Source organism: Populus euphratica, unplaced genomic scaffold (genome assembly GCF_000495115.2).
Source record: "Populus euphratica unplaced genomic scaffold, PopEup_1.0 scaffold206.1, whole genome shotgun sequence".
Taxonomy (NCBI): domain Eukaryota; kingdom Viridiplantae; phylum Streptophyta; class Magnoliopsida; order Malpighiales; family Salicaceae; genus Populus; species Populus euphratica.
The window spans coordinates 496,556-516,010 of NW_011500012.1; the positions used below are offsets into that span (position 1 = coordinate 496,556).

Here is a 19,455-nt window from a genome sequence, read left to right on the forward strand (position 1 = left end):
ACAGTTTCAGTCCATTTAATCTCCTCTCAAAATCTGATAGCAGCTGGGATCATAAAATAGAAAAAATAAAAAATAAAAAATCATTTTGCGTCTAAAATCTAAGATCAACTTGGTCGAAATACATTAAAATTATATACATGGAAGAGAGTGGACGGGTGATGGTCGGGCACACAGGCCCTAGCTGCCAACTTGGAAAGAACGAAAGAAAAGAGAATAAATCCCTTTATCTGATGGATGTAATGATCGATTCCACGCTCTTTTCTTTTAAACCAAACCAATCAGCTGCAAATACTTAAAATATTAATTGGGTTATTTATATTGTGGACTTCTAATCATATGCTATCATGTGCTCCCTAATCATGATTAGCCTTGCTAATGCTAATCCAACAGTCAGAATTGAGAGTGGTTATCTTAATCCAATGGCAGAAACTCAAGGAGCATCGGGTTGTCCTACTCCTTGACTGTAAATCGAGATATCCTCAATAACAGAAAACAATATACCAATTCCATAAAAATAAATAAATAAAACTTAATTTTCATTTCCTTTCACATTCAACCTTTTCTCTTTCTCTGCTTTTAGTACCATTATTATCATACCACCTCTCTCCCCATTTGATCATCTCTGTCTAATACAAAATTTAATCACACTCTACAAAAAGAAAGCTCCGTCTCCATGCCTATTGCTGACCCAAAAAGAAGAAATCTTGGTTAAAAGAGAGAGCTGCAGAGAGAAAGGAAAAGAAAGAGAAACAAAAGCAGAGGATTCCATTTCCTTTTTTCGGTTTTGAGTCCTCTGATCTGTATGTCAATCTGGTGAGTCATTCATTCATTTCACTCTGTTCCTTTAAAAAGTCTCAAACTTTAGCATCGATCTCTTGCCTTTCTATTGTGTTCTGCCCCTCAGGTATTGATATTGCTATGATCACCAAGTTGATCGTAATTTGAAGGGTCCAGATTTCTATTTGGATGGAATTTTTCTTCTATCTTTTTTGAACTCTACCCGGAGCCCAACTCTTAGATTTTCTGATTTTTTTTGGTTGGATTTCAGGAGTTGAATTTGATCATCGTTTGATTGCTCTGTATTTCATTTGATTGGGTTTTCTTAGGTCGGTTTTGCTCAAATTGTCAATTATCAACTCCTTTAATATGTTTTCTAATGTTATGTTTAGCAATTGGGTTTCGTGGATCTAGTGCATTTTAGTTAGTTTCTAATTCCAAGCTTCTTTGTTGTTTGTTAAAAAACAGGTTGTGACAGGAGGGGAGAGAGACGAAATGGGTATTGATGCAATGAGAATTACAGTTCAAATTAGGAGACTTTTGGTGATTTCATTTGAATTATGTTATAGATCAGTTTGCAAACATCCATTTCTTGTGGGCATGGTTTGTTACTTGTTATTGTTGTATAGGTCATTTCCTTTTTTGTTTTCCCTTTTAGTCACTGCATCCCCTGTTTTGATTTGTACTGCCATTTTGCTTGGGACCCTTTTGAGTTTTGGGGAGCCAAATATACCTGAAGTTGAAGAAGAAGGAGGAGGAGAAAAAGAAGAAGAAGAAGAACAAGTTAGCCATGAGATTTCATATTTAAAGAAGGAAGGGGTTGCGGAGGATGCCACTTTTGTTGTTCAGAAAGATGAAAGCTTTAGTTTAGAGGGATTTGTAGGGAACAGAGATGTTGAAGAAGAGAGCTTGCTGGAGAACAAAAATAGGAAGATTGAGGTTCATGGTGATTCAGGAGATTACGTGCCGCTGATTGATGAAACTTCCCGAGAAGTTCAATTTGAGAAGCAAGTTGTTGAGGAAGTGGAGAGTGATTTTGATAATTTAGAGTTAGGAAAGAAGAGGGAAATTCAAGAGGAGAATCTTGGGATCAAAGAAGTGTTAACTCATGCAAAGGGTGTCGAAGAACAATATTCTTTGCTTCAAAATTCAAGAGATGAGAATCTTGATGATGATAATTCTGTGGGAGAGTTTATTGAAACTCATAATGGTTACTTGGAATTTTCTCAGGAATCATCTTGGAAACGTGCATACCATGATGATGAAGAGGATGATGATGAGGCTTCTGATTCTGGATCTGATGGGGTGGAAAGCTCCTCTCCAGATGCTTCAATGGCAGACATTCTTCCAATGCTTGATGAGCTCCACCCACTTTTAGATGAGGAAGCTCCACAACCAGCTAACATTTCCAATGATGGATCTGATGCTGGTTCAGAGGGGTCTCATAAGAGCAATGAGAGCAGTATTGAGTCAGAGGAGGATGTGGGAAACCAGGCAGATGAAGATGAAGACGGTGATGATGATAATGATAATGAAGAAGAAGCACAAGGCAGTAAAGAGGATGAAAGTAAATCTGCAATCAAATGGACAGAGGACGACCAGAAAAACCTCATGGATTTAGGGACTTTAGAACTCGAAAGAAACCAGCGTTTGGAGAGTCTTATTGCAAGGAGAAGGGCTCGTAGAAACATGAGATTGATGGCCGAGAAGAATCTTATAGACTTGGATGCTGCTGATATCCCCATCAACATTCCATCTATTTCAACAGCTAGGCACAACCCGTTTGATTTTCCTTATGATGATGTTCCTGGGTCTGCTCCTTCTGTGTTGTTGCCAAGACGAAATCCTTTTGACCTTCCCTATGACTCAAATGAAGAAAAGCCTGATCTTAAGGGAGATAGTTTTCAACAGGAATTCTCTGTAACTCAGCATAGGGAACCATTTTTCCGAAGGCATGAAAGTTTCAGCATTGGGCCATCAACTTTGGTGGGTACCAGGCAAGATCTTCGATGGAAGCCATATTTTGTACCTGAACGATTTGCTACTGAAGGGACAAGCTATCACACTTTCCAGCGCCAATTAAGTGAAGCTAGCGAGTCAAAGGTGAGCTCAGTTCCAGATACCGAGTCAGTTAGTTCAGCTTTGGAGGAAGAGGACAAGAGGATCAATGAAGAAGATGTTTCTCAAGAAACAGAAATGATTTCCAATGTTGACCATGCTTCTCTCCTTGTTGAAAGGGGAAGTTTATCATCTGAAGAGGTAGATTCTGTGGAAGACGAACAGGTTGAGAAGAGCGATTTGCACCATGATGGGGCTGAAATTGCATTAGGGGACGTTGAAAACCACCATGAAATAGATTCTGGCTTGTCTGAATCAGGAGGGGTAACTCCTGAGGAGATTAACACAAGTGAAATTCTTCTCCGTATGGAACATGGTGAAGAGGATTACAGCAGTAGATCAAGCCTATCCTCATTGTCAGAGATAGATGACAAAATATGTGATGTGAATAGAGGATCAACAAGTCTGGAGCCAACAAACAGTCAGATTGAGGGCTCTCATATTTCAATCCAAACTTCACTTGATTCTGATTTTCATTTTGTGAATGGGTTGGCAGATGATAATGAACACAGGGAGCCTGTTTTGGAACCAAGAAATGATCATATTGACGAATGTGACATCTCAACGCAGTCTTCTCTTGATTCAGATTTTCATTTTACAAGTCAGATGATGGATGGAAGTCAATACAGGGAGCCTGGTTTGGAGTCAACTGGCATTCAAATTGGGGATGCTGGCATTTTGAAGGAAAGCTCAATAGTGTCTGATTCACATGTTTTAAGTGGAATGGCAGATGACAATCAAGAACCTGTTTTGGAGCCAGGAGGCCATCATATTGAGGAACCTGGCATTTCATTACAAACTTCTCATAATTCAGATATCCATTTGACAAGTGCAGTGCTGGATGATGGTCAACATAGTGATCCTGTTTATGATTCAAGCCCCCCATCAATTGAGACTATTCTCTCCTTTTCCTCTCTTTCTTCCGACACTCAAAGATCAGAAATGGGTTCACCTCTGGCAATGGCTGAATTTGCAGATAAAGATTCTGAAGCACATGCTGAGAACTTGGAGAAGGACACGTCTAGTTACCAAGTGATGCTTGAAGGCTCTTCACAAGCACACTCACCAGATGAAAATGAATTCAGATCAACAGGAGTTGCAGAAAATACTGTGAATGAGATTACAGAGCTTGGGTTCTCAGGAGCAGAGTCAAATTTTGATGGTCAAAATGGGTTTACAAAGCCTGAATCAACTGCTGAGAATTTCTCAGTTGAGTCTTCTCCATCTCTACCATACAATGGATCAGCAAAGGAGGTTGTAGCCGGTAAGGAAGAAAACTCTCATCACAAAGAGGATCGACTGCACTCATCAGGTCTTGAAGCAGAAATCATTGTTGATGGATGTAAGCAGTTGGATTTTGCCTCTTCTAGTTATAAGATAGCTTCTGCAGAGAGCAATTTGCCTGTACTGGAAAAAGATTATCCTCTACTGGTAGTTGAGCAGGTTTCAGCAGACACTAATTTATCTGCTTCAGAGGCTAAACCTGTCGAGGACCATGCAATTGGTATTGAAAAATCTTTTGGGCTTGAGCAGGATCAAGTCAGCTCAACAAGTTTTGATGTGGATATTCATACTGATGGCTTCCAAGCTGTGGGTGAGAAATTAGATCCAGTGGATTCTAATTCTCAGCATGTTCCTTCGAATGATTTACATTTGTCTGTGCATGAAGAAAGAGAGCCAGCAGTGGTGGCTGAGCAAGTTATGGGGACTCATCTAAATGTATCTTCTTCGGAGATGAAGCTTGTAGAGGAGCATTCATCTGAGAAGGGAGAAACCATCCAATCTGAACAGGATCAAGTGCATTTATCAAGTTCTGATTCAGCGATTGGTGCTGGTTTTCACCAAGATGTGGATGTGACAGTTGTTTCTTCAGAATCTGGTCACCAAAATCCACTGTCTGAGGAAAAACCTCATGTTGAATTGGAGAAACAGCAGTCTTTGTCAGATAAATCCATGCTTGAACAATCTTTTAGCAATCACGATGAACCTCGGGTAAGGCATGCAACTCTTCTGCTTCTAGTTTTACTTTTTTCTTAATTCTAGTATGTATTGCTTCTTCTACATGTTTTGTTGAATGACTGATCTGAGATGAGGACCTCTTGTGGTACACACAGCATATTTCATGGGTTGTGCATAAGATTACCTTCCATGAAGACCTCTTGTTGTATGAATGCCTTCCTTTGGGAATAATTGAAGAATTTATCAATATTATTTTCTCAAACCTATATGAATTTTTGCTCGTGTGTTGGATTTGTTTGCGATTGAATTCTAGTACTTGAATGCTTCTCTCAACATTTAAATCAGTTCAATATTTGTGGTTTGGATTTTGTATTACAACTCTACAGCAAATCAGTGATTTATTAGGTAGCTGAATTAGTTCATTAAACGTGATTTCTATGACACCAAACAGGGACTATCTGTTACCATTTCCAACAATGAAAACATTCCAGAAGTCCACAATCCTGAAGAGAGAATTTCAAGAAGTATCACCTCCTCAATGTCAAATTTCATCCCAGACTCTCCCAATAGTCTACCATACAAATCACCAGATGGTGGAATGGATTTGAAAGATGACGTCCTTGATAAAATTGTATATGAGGATTATCATCAGGTCTTAGAACACTCTAATTACCCAGGAGAAGCATATGGCCCTCCTGTTTCCGAGGAAAATATCAACGAAGATGAAGAAGAGTTAAAGGAGATTGATGAGGGATTGTTGTCAGAATTGGATACAGTTGGGGACTTCAGTGTAAATGAAGTTGTTGGTGAGTCACCCCATGATGAACAAGTATCAGAAAATACTAGTGTTAGTCCTGAATTTGACTTCTTGCCAAAAAATTTAAGCCTGACAGATGTCAAGCCAGAGCTCCCAGTCCTTGAAGTTAGATCAGTTGAAGATATAGACTTGGCCTTCAAGCAACTTCATGAAGGAGCAAATGTTGAGGAGGTCATCCTTCCAAGCATGGTTGAGGAGCAATTAGCTGAGGATGAATCTAAACATCAAACTGATTCAGACTTGCGAGTTGTTGAAGCAAGATCTTTAGAAGATATTCATATTGCTATGAAGCAAATCTCAGAAGAGAATATTGAGGAACTGGTGGATTTGAGGGATGCAACAACAGAAGCAAATGAAATGGGATCTGCCAAGGAGATCCCAGTCCTTGAAGTTAGAATAATCGAAGATGTTGACTTGGCTTTCAGGCAGCTTCATGAAGGAGTAGAAGTTGAGGAGATCATTGTTCCCAGTGCAATTGAGCAGCAGCTAGTCGTGGATGATACCAAAGATCTCGGGCAAACCAGTTCAGCTTTGCCAGTTGTTGAAGCAAGATCTCTGGAGGATATTCATATCACCATGAAGCAGGTTTCAGAAGGAAATATTGAGCAGCAGCCAAAGTTGCTGGATCCGAATGATAAACCAGGACATGAAGCAGCTTCTACCAAGGAGATGGATTCTAGGAATTCAGAAATAAATGAAGAGGATTCCACTGAGGATATTGAATCAAGTACTGTAGAAGTAAATGAAGTGAGTTCCATGAAGGCTGTGGAATCAAGCATTGTGCAAGTAATTGAAGTGACTTCCATCAAGGAGAGTGAACCGGATGCTGCTGAATTTGGTGGTGGAGAAACCAGCACAATTGCTCCTCATGAATCAAAGCATGGATTCGATGAAACACCTGGAAATTCGAGTTCGAGCATATCAGATACCAAACACAAGAAGGCAAAATCTCATAGTTCGAGTTCTAATTCCAGCTCCAGCTCCAGCTCGAGCTCTAGTGATTCAGATTGAATATAAGAATTGTAGCGAAGAAAAGAGAGGAAGTTTTGTGTTTTGAGTTTTCCTTCCTTTTGGTTTAGTTGTGTGAGAATGGGCTTTTTTGATTTTATAGTTTGGTCTACCACGATCTATTACTTGGCTGGGTTTTGATTGCTTTCTAATTTATTGATATGATCTCTTCAAGAATGAGTTTTGGTTTGATTTCTTGAAGTGTGAATTTTTTAGGTTCCAAGAGTGAGCAGTTTGAGTTTTTCTGGGATAAAGATTGTTTGAAATCCCTGCATATTGTAAATTACAATTTGTAGAATGAATGTGATCAATTCCAGGCGTATAATGCTTTGTTTCAAATTTTCTCCTCAGTTTTTCCTCTTCATCTTTGATATGCCCAGGCATTATCTTAGAAGAGATTATTCTAGTAGACTCTGTGCGGGTGATATGCAGAGTTGTCATCTCTCCGTGGACCTGTTGCAGCATGATTGTTACGGATCCGTTCTAGGTCTTGTCTAGTGTAGCTGTTCAATTTGCCTGTTCCTTGAAAAGCAGTATTTTGCTGTATATAGCACTGCAAGTTCACAGGAGGACAAATTGTTCCATGTATTGATTGGACTGAGGATGTGAGTTACATATTGATCAAAGTTATGACAGCAGCAACGCTACCGCCTTTCTACAGCTTGGGTTTAAATGTGTTTGGTTGCCAGCCAGACACCATTTTCTAACTGAAACACAATGCAGGGAATATATCTCAAGCTGATCATCTTCTCTGTTGCTTCCTTTCCAAGGTTCTTGAAAGTCAAGACTGTTGGCTTTTCCTGGCAACTTCAAATGGAGTCGGTTACTCTTTCAATGAAACTTCAAAGATGCACTTGGTTGCGTGTGGACAATCTGTCCTCTCCCAGTAAACTACCATGAAAGACCCATTTATGGCTCCTAGTATTCCGCCCAGCGCGACCGTGGCCCATGGCGGAGATATTTTGTAAGGTTGCTCCCTTATCTATCAGAAAAAGGATTCTTTCTTCTTCCTTTTTCAGTAAAGGGGTGCAAGTAGCTACACCTATAATCAAAGAGCGCTGCTGGCTAAGGTCAATATCTGCGAAGGGAACAAAAAAGAGTGTGGTAAGTGGGACTGGTTAAAGAGTGTGGTAAAGGTGACTAGAACAGCCCACCTCTCTGCATTACTGAGATCGTACGTTACGCGTCAATTCTTCTTTCTGTTGGCATAGATATGTTATCAGATTTACGCAAGACAACCGACCCTTGAATTGTTGTTGGATATGAATCCAATCTAGCCAGGAAACAACAAATCAGGCCGGCTGCTTTTCGAGCCGACAATTTGGTGTTGATCATGTCCTGTCCCTCTCAACATGACGCGAACTAAGAGCACTGTCCCAGCTAAACATGATTTTCTCTAGTATATCACGCAAGGTGAAACAAAGACAGGTGAAATATACTGAACTGAAAAGTTATCTGATTTTTGTTGTGTTTTAAAAATATTTAATTTTTTTTTTAAATTTTAAATTAATCTTTTTATGTTTTGATATATACTAATATCAAAAATATTATTTTAATATAAAGATTTTTAAATATTTTTTAAAACAATATCTATAATAACAAAGTTTCACTTTCAACTTTTCGGCCTTTCGGTTTCCATTTCTTTAAAGCCAATAAACAATTGAATGTGGCTGCCTGCCAGACGCCAATGCCTCAGCAGTATTTATAATAAGTAAGCTGTTGAGAAGATTAGGAGAAAGCTATGAATGTGACGTACATATATAAAAAAAGTGGACTAAAAAAAAATGAATTTTAATTTCCAGACCCCACCTTCTTTCCGACTTCTACATTCGATTCCTTTGCAGCCGGTAGCCTTAGACTTTCTTTTTATGAAAATTATATTCCCCTTTTCTAATTCCGCGTCAGAGAGATTAGATTTCCCATGCAAACTACACACGTTTCGTAAAATAAATAAAAAATTACATATCTTAATAAATAATAATAACCTTGTTAATTCGGTTAAAAAACTAAGATAAATATATATATTAAGATATTTTATATTATGCTACGATAAACTTTTTAATTTTTACAGATAAAAATAATTAATTTAAACTCTATTTTAAAGATATTTTCTAGTATAATTCATACTTTTCTTATTAATATATATATATTTTTAAATAAAAAACACATATTTTTTTATCATGTGTTTTTAATTTGATAAAAAAACAAAAAAATTAGAATAAATACATACATACATACATATATATATATATATATAATTTAATATTAATGACATCATTATCAAAATATCATTTATCAAGATGATACATATAAATGATGTGTTGCTTGTGAGTTTAGATTTTGATCATCTTGGGATGGTTGAAAAATCAGTTTGGTATGTTTTTGGGCTCAAAATTCTATTTTTAATATATCTTGACACAAAAATCTAACAGAAACAATATAAGCATAATAAATTAACTTCTCAACTTAAAACATTCAAAATTATTCTAAAAATATAAAATTAAATTGAAGAAAATAATCTCTTTAGCTCGATCTATTTTTTCATGCTAGATAAATATTGTGTTGGGTTCTTGAATATCATATATGCAATGAAAATAATATAATAAAATTATTTAAGAGTCCTTAAAATATTATTAGACATATTTAAAATTATGAGCCCTTAAAATATTATTAGACATATTTAAAATTATTTAATGATTTATTACCTGAAAATATAATTTTATTAGTTTTAAATAATTTTTTAAAAGTTAGATTGTTTCAAAGCATAAGTCATCTAATTATTTAGAGAGTAATTCACGTAAATCACCAGTGATAAATTTTCTAAATTCCTATATAGAAGAGAGAGATTGCTATACTTAGAGTGCTAACTTTTTATTTTGTGACTTACATAATTTTTTTATATAATTAACAATCATTTTAAAATAAGAGGCATAACTTATTATTTATATAAAAAAATAATCTAAAAACCTTATAAATTGATAAAATATCAATTTATCTCTTAAATAATATTCATATATTAATTCAAGATAATTTTAAAAATTAACCTAATCAAGTCCTTACTTGATTCTTCTAGATCTAGAAATAATTATATTCTTGTCTTTAATTTCTAAAATAAATTTTAATCAAGTCATACTTAATTAACTCATCTTAGTTTAATTCTTGACTAATTAAGTTTCTTGTGTGTGATCCATTAGGTTCTTAATATGTTGGTTCAAATATAAATGATAATTATATTAAATAAAATTAAATAAATTAAATAAATTAATTTATTATCAATTCAACAATTAATTAATTTATATATGAAGATCATAAGCATCATTTAGTAATGTATCATAATTCTCTAAATATTAAAAAAAATATTAGTAATTTGATTTAACATTTCAATAATTGATTTTTCAATATAATTATTATCATTTTATCAATACTATTCCAATTTAATATTAAAACATAAAATATACTTGTCATGTTTAATTATATTTGTACTCTATATACTAATCATTAATCGTTTGAATAAGATTTCAAATTCTTTTCAAATCTTATTCCATCTTGTCAATGATTTTTCAATCAATACTATTTAAGAACAGATAAAATATTTTTTCTAATTCATCTAGGATAATGAATTTTTTTTATCACTCAAATGCCTTTATATAGTTCATGTTATACTCAATATCTGTCTCTTTGTTACCTCAATTAAAATAACATGTAATATAATCAAAACATAATATTCTCTATATAAGATAATTTAGTAATATCAAATTTAAAGATTACTTACACAACTGTCACGTGTATCTTTCTATAAATATAGATCATCTCTCCCTATTAAATTCTTATACAGTCTAGTTCAGTATACATATCTTATGACAAGCACCTAAATGTTAATTTTAAGTATTTCTTATACCTCAACTTATAAAAACAACTACTTTCTTTCAGTATACATGTTTTGTGACAAGCACCTAAATGTTAGTTTTAAGTATTTGTATTTCTTATATCTCAACTTATAAAAACAACTACTTTCTTTCTAATAAATGTCTAGTATTTCAAAGAATATCAACCAAAAATATTTTAAAAAGAATATTTTAATACAATAAGAATCTCATAATTACAATAATTTTATAATTTTATTTGCAAAATATTTTTGTTCTATTAACTTTATCTTTACTCTAAATTTACAAATCAAATATTAAATTCATTAATATAATGTTATATAAATATTAAAAATAAATTTAGTTTTTATAATAATAAATATATATTTATATAAATATAATAATATTATATGTAACTAACTCAAACAAACACTGAAACTAACAGACTAAAAACCACAACTATCAAATTTCCCTCATTATTAAAACCTTTGACACAAAGTTTAGTCATTTTAATTACCTCAAGCGGATAACCAACAACTTTTCTATGAATTTCTCTCTCTTCTCTCTAACTCAAATTAAAAAATAAATCAAATAAATTTTTAAACTACCATGCTTTACAATTCAATCCTATTTCTTTTATTTTTTTAATTTTTCCATAATTCAACACTAATTTCATCTAGAAAAACTCTAAAGGAGAAAAAAGGTTTAATAATGGAAAAAAACAAAGAGAGTCAGGAGTGAAGCTCCGTCACAAATCCTAGTTGTTTTAGATGTATTAGGTAATCGGATTAGATCACCTCAAAATATCATGACACGACACTAAGGGAAACACTATTATTCTTAGCATTTTCTTGTCCCACATCCTAGTTGTTTTAGATGTGTTAGGTAATCGGATTAGATCCCCACAAAATATCATGACACGACACTAAGGGAAACACTATTATTCTTAGCATTTTCTTGTCCCACGATCATAGATCCTAAAATGGGGATTTTGGTTTCCATAGAAAATAGAATACACCCTCAAACGAGCAGGCAGCCAAAGTTTTAGGAAACTAGGACACCCAAACTAGGAGCACAGATTTTGCAGAAATTATACCTATCCTGCTAAAAATACTCTAAACAATAGGGCATGGCTCGTGTAATGCACTTTTGATTGGTCACCCCAATTGAAGAATTTTTGGCACAAGAAGCAACTGAATGAATCCAGAAGAGCTCCCAACCTGGCCAAAAAGAAATTGTTTTTGCTTCTTTTGAGCTGGTCCAGAAGAGCTCCCATGGATCTACTGCTTTTGCTTCTTCTGAGCTGGTCCAGAAGAGCTCCCAACCTGGCCAAAAAATAATTGTTTAACATACCAAGTTCAGCTTTTATCAACAACAGGAAAGAATCACACCCCTTGGAAAAATCTAAGCAACCAAGAGCAGCATTTTAAGCATCACCTACTGGTGCAGCTACAGCACGGATTTCCCTCAGCAATATCAAGCATGTGTGCAACCACAGAAATATAAATTCAAGAAAGCACAGAGAATATTTGTATAGCATCAGATCAGCTAAGCATCCAGGATTTTAAATTGACGACCTAGTTACACCAAATGATGAGGATCTTTGTTTATTTTGGAGTAGCTTGGACAGAAGAGTGAAATCTGACTAAAAGCCAATGCCACCATCATTCACCTCATTTGTTCTCTTCCAATTTATTTATTCCTTGCCCTGACACCCTTTGTTTTGAAATTTTTTATTGGTATTAAGATTAAAAAAAATAAAATAAAGACCAGTGCAGTCAGTAGTGGAACTATACAACAAGCTTTTTTTCCCTGGAATTTCACTACTAAGTGTTAGAGAATAATACAAATCATATCCTAGGACCTCCCTCACCTAAAAACTTAAGCTTTTGGGTTGAGATGGTTCTTTGACATGGTATCAGAGCCTTGATGACCAAGCAGCCACGAGTTCGAATCTCATCATCACAAGGTAATATGGGTCTGTGCAAGGTTCAAGCCCAAAGAACTTTCACTTGAGGGGGTGTGTTAGAGAATAATATAAATCATATCCTGGTATCTCACCTAAAAGCTTAAGTTTTTAGGTTGAGATGGTTCTTTGACACTAAGAAAGTGCAAAGATATTAAATTAAGGATCCTACAGTTTCCAAATTCACCCTTTTTTCCCAGAAAAATAGAGAATGAAATGGTAGATATTTGTAGTAATATACCTCTTATATCTATTCATTTATATGAAATAATCCAACTAGCACCGATTTCTATCATCATACTACCACGCACCTAGTTTAGAATTTACACACAATTCTGTGCAGATAACTTTGAGTTTCTTCATAAACAGTTAAATGATGAAAAGAGAAGAGAAACACCCATTGAAAATGCCCAGAGCATGAAAAGCATTGGTCTTTTTTTTTTTTTTTTTGACAAGGAAGATGGCAGGCATTCTTTTTCATAATTTTCTCTTCTTGTTTATTAAATGACCTGACATATTTCAAAATTTTGATAAATGAGTCCTATTTTAAAGAACCCTAGAAAGATCATCAATTTTTTTAAAAAAATTTACTTGCAGACATATCAAGATTGAGAACGGTGCATACCCTGCTAGAAAGCTGCTCATTGATGTAGGTCATTGATCTTAACATAGCTTCAAGCGTGTCTCTACCAAGCTGAAATTTCACTTCCGTTTCTCCTGAAGAAGACTTACTGTAATCTTGAAGCTATGAAACAAGACAGGATATATATAAGATACACAAAAGAGCACCATAAGAAGTTCTAATAACTGAATAGAAAGAGAGTTAAGCATTCTGAAAAAGGAAGCACTTCTTGTGAAGTGTTAATTAAATATGAGGAACTCAAACTTGATAGATGCTTGAGGAAAGGTCTAACTTCTAAGTATTATCAAATATGAGGAATTCACACTTGATATGTACTTAGAGGAAGGTCTAAAATTCTAATTAGATATGTTTTCAAAGTAGATCTAAAACAGCAATGATTCTTGGCCTCTATACACCACTTTCCATCACTTAAGGAATTGTATCCTGAATAACTCACTATATAGAATGCTTTACAAATACAGAACAGTACAGAGATCCTATTGCTCTGAATCAGCCAAGGTCTATCAATAAGAATACCCATGAGCCGATATAGCTTGGAATCTATAGTACACTGCCACTCTGTTCAACCCTTGTTGTTTCCTGATGAAGCTACTTTTTTAATTTGAAACCACTATTGACCTCATCCCCATACGGACTGCCATTATGAAAGTGTGAAACATATAGGACTGTGCTCATATCAACCCAGGGGGACAAACGACCCAATAAAACAGCTGATATGTCCAGGCTGGGTAATCTCTCTTTTGGTGACATAATATGCCTAATGTACCCAATAGCTGACACAATCAATCACAAAGAAAATGAGACCTTTAATGGCAAAATAGTGTGGATCAGAAAGAGCATGAGAACCAGTCAGAAATATAAAGCTTGCAATTCCAACAAGAATAATATCTCTATGTAATTTCAAAGTCTACAATTCCAATAGTACATTAAATGACCATTCAAAAAGTCAGTACAGGTTCTCTTTACTTGTGGAGAAACATGTAGCTCTTTGGAAGTTTGCTCAGCTTACCGAAACAAGAAAACACAATACCAGCATTCACATACCTTGAGAGTTATGATGGCAACTCTATTAGCTGATGAAGGGTTGCGATTCTCTGTGGTCCATGTCATTGATTTGAGGCGAGGTACATTAGCCTATATAGTAGTAAAATCCAGTCACATATATATAAATTACCAAAGGATTCAAATTTCTAATGTGCATTATCATAAGCAATCTTGTTCACTTTATTGAAGGCCTGCTGGAATTTGAATGTATACATGAAAGCAATTACACCTTAATAGATATTGTTAGCAGAAAAAGATATGTAAGTACATAAATAAAATTTCTACATTAGTCTTTTGCTAATCAGAGATGCTCTTTCAAACCCAAATTGCTATGTATGGTAATGGGAGAGAAATGTAAGGACATGGTAGTATAGTTCCCCTCAGAGAAAAAGAAGCTTGTTAGAGCTTCTCATGGAGGATCAAACAACATATTTCAAGACTTCCTTTGAGTTGTAATTGAAAGGCAGGACTCCAACTAAAGTTGCTTTCTCAGGGGGCGATGACAAAGCTCAATAGGAATAGGAACAGGATCATGTCAAAAGAGATTAAAAAAATAGGAACTGGACTAGCATGGTGTTGTAAGCAAAGTGCAGTCAATGGATAGCAGAGGTTCGTTTCTCACTTCATTCCTGGGAAGCAAGAGAAAAGTGGGTCTTAGTTATTTTTGAATCAAGTAGGACAACGGCAATTTCAGGGATTCGCATGCTAAATGGCTGGAAAGATAGAATTTTGGAATGGCTGAGATGGTGCAATCTGGAGGATGTTTCAGTATGAATGATGCACTTGTATTAAATGTAGCTTTTGTGGTCTGAGATGAAGAAGTGAAGGAGATTGAGATGCATGGTCTTCAGAGCCAGTTTAAATCTCAATTGGATTAACTTCTTGACTGCTGTTCCCTCTATGACCTTGTTACAGGATCTTTCAGCTTCCTAGGAATCAATGATTAGGATTTAGGATTATACGTGCTGAATTTATAAAATCTCCTCCTCTTCTTTCTCTTTTAAGTTTCTCCCCATAGAAATCCAGTGCAAGTGGGTAGAGTCACTCTTTTCCCCTTTTACTTAATTGTTTCTCTAGAAAGAATTGCCAATGCGATTTTTGCTGGACATACAGCTTCTTTTATCGAGTTAGAGAACAATTCAGCATCACAAAAATGGTTTCACTAGAACAAGTAAACAGAAGTAGTCAACCTATTCTCTTTGTTAATTTCAGATATCCTCAAAGCAAATTTGAGCAACCGAGTACTAGTTCAAGGCTTCCTTTCTTTTCCTTCCTTTTTTTTTTCAAGTGGGGCACTGAGAGCCAGAAAGTAAAACATCACCAACTTGAGCAGATACCTCCTTAATGCCAAATGATATTAGAGGGTAAAACCAGAGTTCTCATTCAAGGATAACAAACAGTTTAAAATATCTAAAATAAATGTAGCAGCTAACTACTTGTTTATGGCATAGTGCATTGAAGAAAAACACAGTAACTAACTAACACGTTTACTTCCCTTACCATGTTGTCAAGAGGAGTAACATTATGTTGGGCAAAAACTGAGGCAGCAGTTTCAGCAATCATTGACGTAGGCTCCTCAAAACCATTATGATTAAAACGTCCATTAGTATCATCTTGACGAGGCCAAAGCTGCGTCGGAACCTCAGCCGTAAACGACGGCGGACCACTAATCCCAAAAACACTAGCCCTCGGCAACGAATGCTGGATAGGAAAAAATATATGTTAACCAAAATGACAAATACAAAAAAAAATTAAGAGGTAAGAAAAAACCTGTTCGGTTGTAGCTAAATCATCCTGCTTCCATTGAATTTGATACTTGTGGAGCAAATTGATAAGAGTGGTTTGCAACTCAAGGGATAAATCAGGTGGAAACAGCTTCAGCAGCTCATCACTACTCATATTCTCATGTACACATTTTCTGATAATCGAACGAAGGCATGCCAAAACCTACAACTACAACAACCTTTTCAGTTAACTAATTAACTAGCTATTATTCAAAAAAAATTAAGAAAAAAAAGAGGAGGAGAAGAAAGAAGAAGAAGTGATTACGGGATCGAGTTGAGGAAGGGAAGGGAGATCGAGGAGAGATTGAAAGCGGGATTTAAGGGGAGAAGGGAGAGCGGTTCTTCTGTTTTTCCAGAGAGAAGTAAGGATGTGCTCAACATCTTCTTCCTTTGTTGCTACTGCTGATAGCTTGTGAAGCTGCAGATATAGGGAATCACCACCCTCCATTTTCTCCATTTTAATTTCCAGTAAATGGCTTCAATTTCTGCACCTCCAATTTGCCTACTGAAGTCTATATTATTTTTTTAACATATTTTTATTTTTAAATATATTCAAATAATATTTTTTTATTTTTTAAAATATATTTTTAATATCATAGTAAAATAATTTAGAGATATATATAAAAAATAAAATTTTAAAAAATAAAATTTAATATATATAAAAATTAAAATTTTAAAAAATAAATATTTAAAAAATTCTAAACCGCTCCGTTGTTGTTGGTAAAATGATATTTACTATTCTCCTTTTCTTTTTCTACCTTTTCCATTTTATTTACAATCACTCACAGAGAGTTATTTATGAATCAGTTATTTTCAATTTCATTTTTTTTTAATCTTATAACTTAACTACCCTAATGTTAATAATCTTCAACCTAACTAACTAATTTTTATTTTTTGATAGAATTAATTTTAATTTTGTGAATTAAACAAATAAATTTTAAATGTAACTTAAAAATTTTTGATTTTTTTTTAAAGAGCATGTGTACCCTCTCTTCTTTGTCTTAAAAGCACCAACAATCTTAAAATCTGTTATTTGTTTTTTTTTTCCCTTAAAATTAAATGCAGAATTTTCAAATGGAGAGGTATAGGATGGAAACACGTTATAAATCATATTTTTTAATTTTTTAATTTTTAATTTAAAATAATTTTTTAATATTTTTATATTATTTTGATATGATGATATTAAAAATAATTTTTTAAAAATAAAAAATTTTATTTTGATATTTTTATAAGCAAAAAATACTTTAAATCGTTACTGTTATCATAATTTCAAACACATCTTAAATTTTATCTTTAAAATTTAAAATTAAACTGATAGAAAAAAATTAAAATTAATTAATTAGGTTAAAGGTGATTGAAATTAAGGTATTAGAATCATTTTATTAGTTATATAAATAAAATAGTAATAAAATCTTGAAAAAATAACAAAAAAAACTTGATTTTAAATATATTAAAGTATAGGGCAGTCACACCTTAAATTGAGATTATAGAGATTAATTCTCTAATAAATTAAAGTTTGAAAAAAGTTTAACTAATTTATCATATATTGTATATCATTTCAAATGTCATTCAGTATAGATTTTTTTTTTCAATATTATTCTTTTTTTATTAATAAAAAATTAAGAATTTACTTTGCTTTAAGACTTAAAATACTATTAATTATAACAGTATAATTATAAAATTACTATTGAATAAAAAAAACCTTTGAATTAGGTATTAAAAACAAGATAATCTTTTATCTTGATACCATGACATATTTATCTTTAACATAATATATGATAGCATGACATATTTATCTTTAACATAATATATAATGTTAGATTTGTTATTTTTTTCACAATGAAAGGACTACTTTAACCCTAAAATAAAAAAATTATGGACCGATTAGATGACCTCTACCAGAAAGTTGTTTAAATAACTGTTTAACTAGGCTTGTGATACGATCCATGTTAGCCTTTAAGGAGTCTAACTCCTATTGGAAATGGGAATTTCAATGATCACATTCTACATCATCCATATTTTTTAGTGACAATTGAGTATAATAAACTTTGTGGATTGGGCTTTTTAGATACTTATATTTTAACCTGCATATGCACGCATGATATTTAAATATGAAAACATGAATGTATATATGCTTATGAACACAAGTGTATGTACACATAAATCGAAAATAGATTAACCTGTTTAAAGAGCTAATTTATGACTTTATTGTTGAATACAGATAAAGATTCATAATTTGATTAATTTAAAGAAGATCTTTCTGAAATTCTTTTGGTTAATTCCCATAAACATTAGAGAGTAATAAAACATAAAGGTGGGTATGAGCCTTTTTTTTTTATTTAAAAAAAGACAAGACAATTTATATTTTATATGTATTGTAATTTTCCAACTTTTGTTCTTGAACAATTCCTGTAGCTAGTTACATCATTTCAGATTATTACTTGTATCCATAAATAGTCATAGTCTTAATTTAGAAAGTCCTGTGGAGTTCAAGATTATTAATTAGGTATGCTTTGATGTAAAATAAAGGTGACACATACAAACTAAGAACATGTTTTATTTATTAAGTAAGTACATGTAGGTTTTCTATCACGTCTCAAAAGGATCTTAGATAATTATAGGGCAAATTGTTAAACCACCATCTAACCTAAAAGTTTATATGTGCTTGAAAAATTAAGACATGTGATGCGTAAGCAATATATAGAAAAATTAAAGTGTATAAGCAAATGATAAAAAAAGAATGCATGTTAAAAATAAACACACAGACCAAATAATTAAAAATAAAACACAGCAATTAAATAAAAACAAAACTTAGTCCACAAAAAATCCATATTTTGTTGCACGTATGCGGCGTCGTAATGATCTTCCTTCCAGGTCGGGAATCTATCTAGTGAAGGGAAAAAGAATAAGGAATTTTTGTTTCTTATTAGAAAAAGGGGATATAATTGCTGCATAATATTTTAGTTACTAACAACCCTAACTAGTCTCAGAGACTAGATAAAGAGATTGTGGTTGTTGTAACCCAATTTTGGATTCACTAAGATTTTAAAATGTTATTTTATTTGATTATTCATAACAAAAAAAAATAAAAATATAAAAAAGTTTCATCCCGATCGACATGGTTTAACCCGTATTGACCCCGTGGACTCGGTTTTGATCAAAAGATGCGGTTGACTCAAGAAAATATATTTTACTTCTTTTTTTATTTACATTCTTTTTTATGAATAATAAAATAAAATAACATTCAAGAAAATCTTAATGAATCCAAAATTAGGTTACAACATTGTTAAAGATGTAATTTTAGCTAAGTGTCAAGTACAAATATTAGGGCATGATTTGACATAATATTTGTGTATTATTGACAAAAACTTGTCTTGCTTTGCATCTGATAAATAAGGGACCAATGATATTTTTATAGGCAGAACAATGTTAGGAAGTATTTTTAGGAGAGGATCGACAAGTGTTTTTAGTGCTAT

General features: G+C 33.4%; 2 protein-coding genes and 1 long non-coding RNA gene across 4 annotated transcripts; 2 read left to right on the forward strand and 1 right to left on the reverse strand.

The window, feature by feature from the left end:
- The first annotated feature begins 524 nt into the window (after positions 1-524).
- Positions 525-7,018, forward strand: LOC105141522 (cardiomyopathy-associated protein). Of its 2 annotated transcripts, XM_011048769.1 has the most exons (4): positions 525-813; positions 1,049-1,106; positions 1,246-4,887; positions 5,306-7,018. In XM_011048769.1, exons 3-4 carry the CDS (start codon positions 1,273-1,275, stop codon positions 6,680-6,682), a joined length of 4,992 nt encoding a protein of 1,663 aa, XP_011047071.1. In that variant the 5' UTR covers positions 525-813; positions 1,049-1,106; positions 1,246-1,272; the 3' UTR covers positions 6,683-7,018. The 2 variants fall into 2 exon arrangements, with proteins under 2 accessions (XP_011047071.1, XP_011047072.1); XM_011048770.1 differs by lacking the exon at positions 1,049-1,106.
- Positions 7,019-11,019: 4,001 nt separating this feature from the next.
- LOC105141524 (uncharacterized) lies at positions 11,020-11,773 on the forward strand. The gene is made up of 2 exons (XR_845400.1): positions 11,020-11,402; positions 11,509-11,773. It is a non-coding gene; the product is annotated as an uncharacterized LOC105141524 (long non-coding RNA).
- On the reverse strand, positions 11,466-16,478 carry LOC105141523 (uncharacterized). Its single transcript, XM_011048771.1, has 6 exons — positions 16,245-16,478; positions 15,966-16,142; positions 15,696-15,896; positions 14,196-14,285; positions 13,134-13,253; positions 11,466-11,867 (listed from the first exon to the last, which is right to left on the reverse strand). The coding sequence occupies exons 1-6, from the start codon at positions 16,434-16,436 to the stop codon at positions 11,823-11,825; spliced, it is 825 nt and encodes a 274-aa protein (XP_011047073.1). The 5' UTR covers positions 16,437-16,478; the 3' UTR covers positions 11,466-11,822.
- Positions 16,479-19,455: the final 2,977 nt, after the last annotated feature.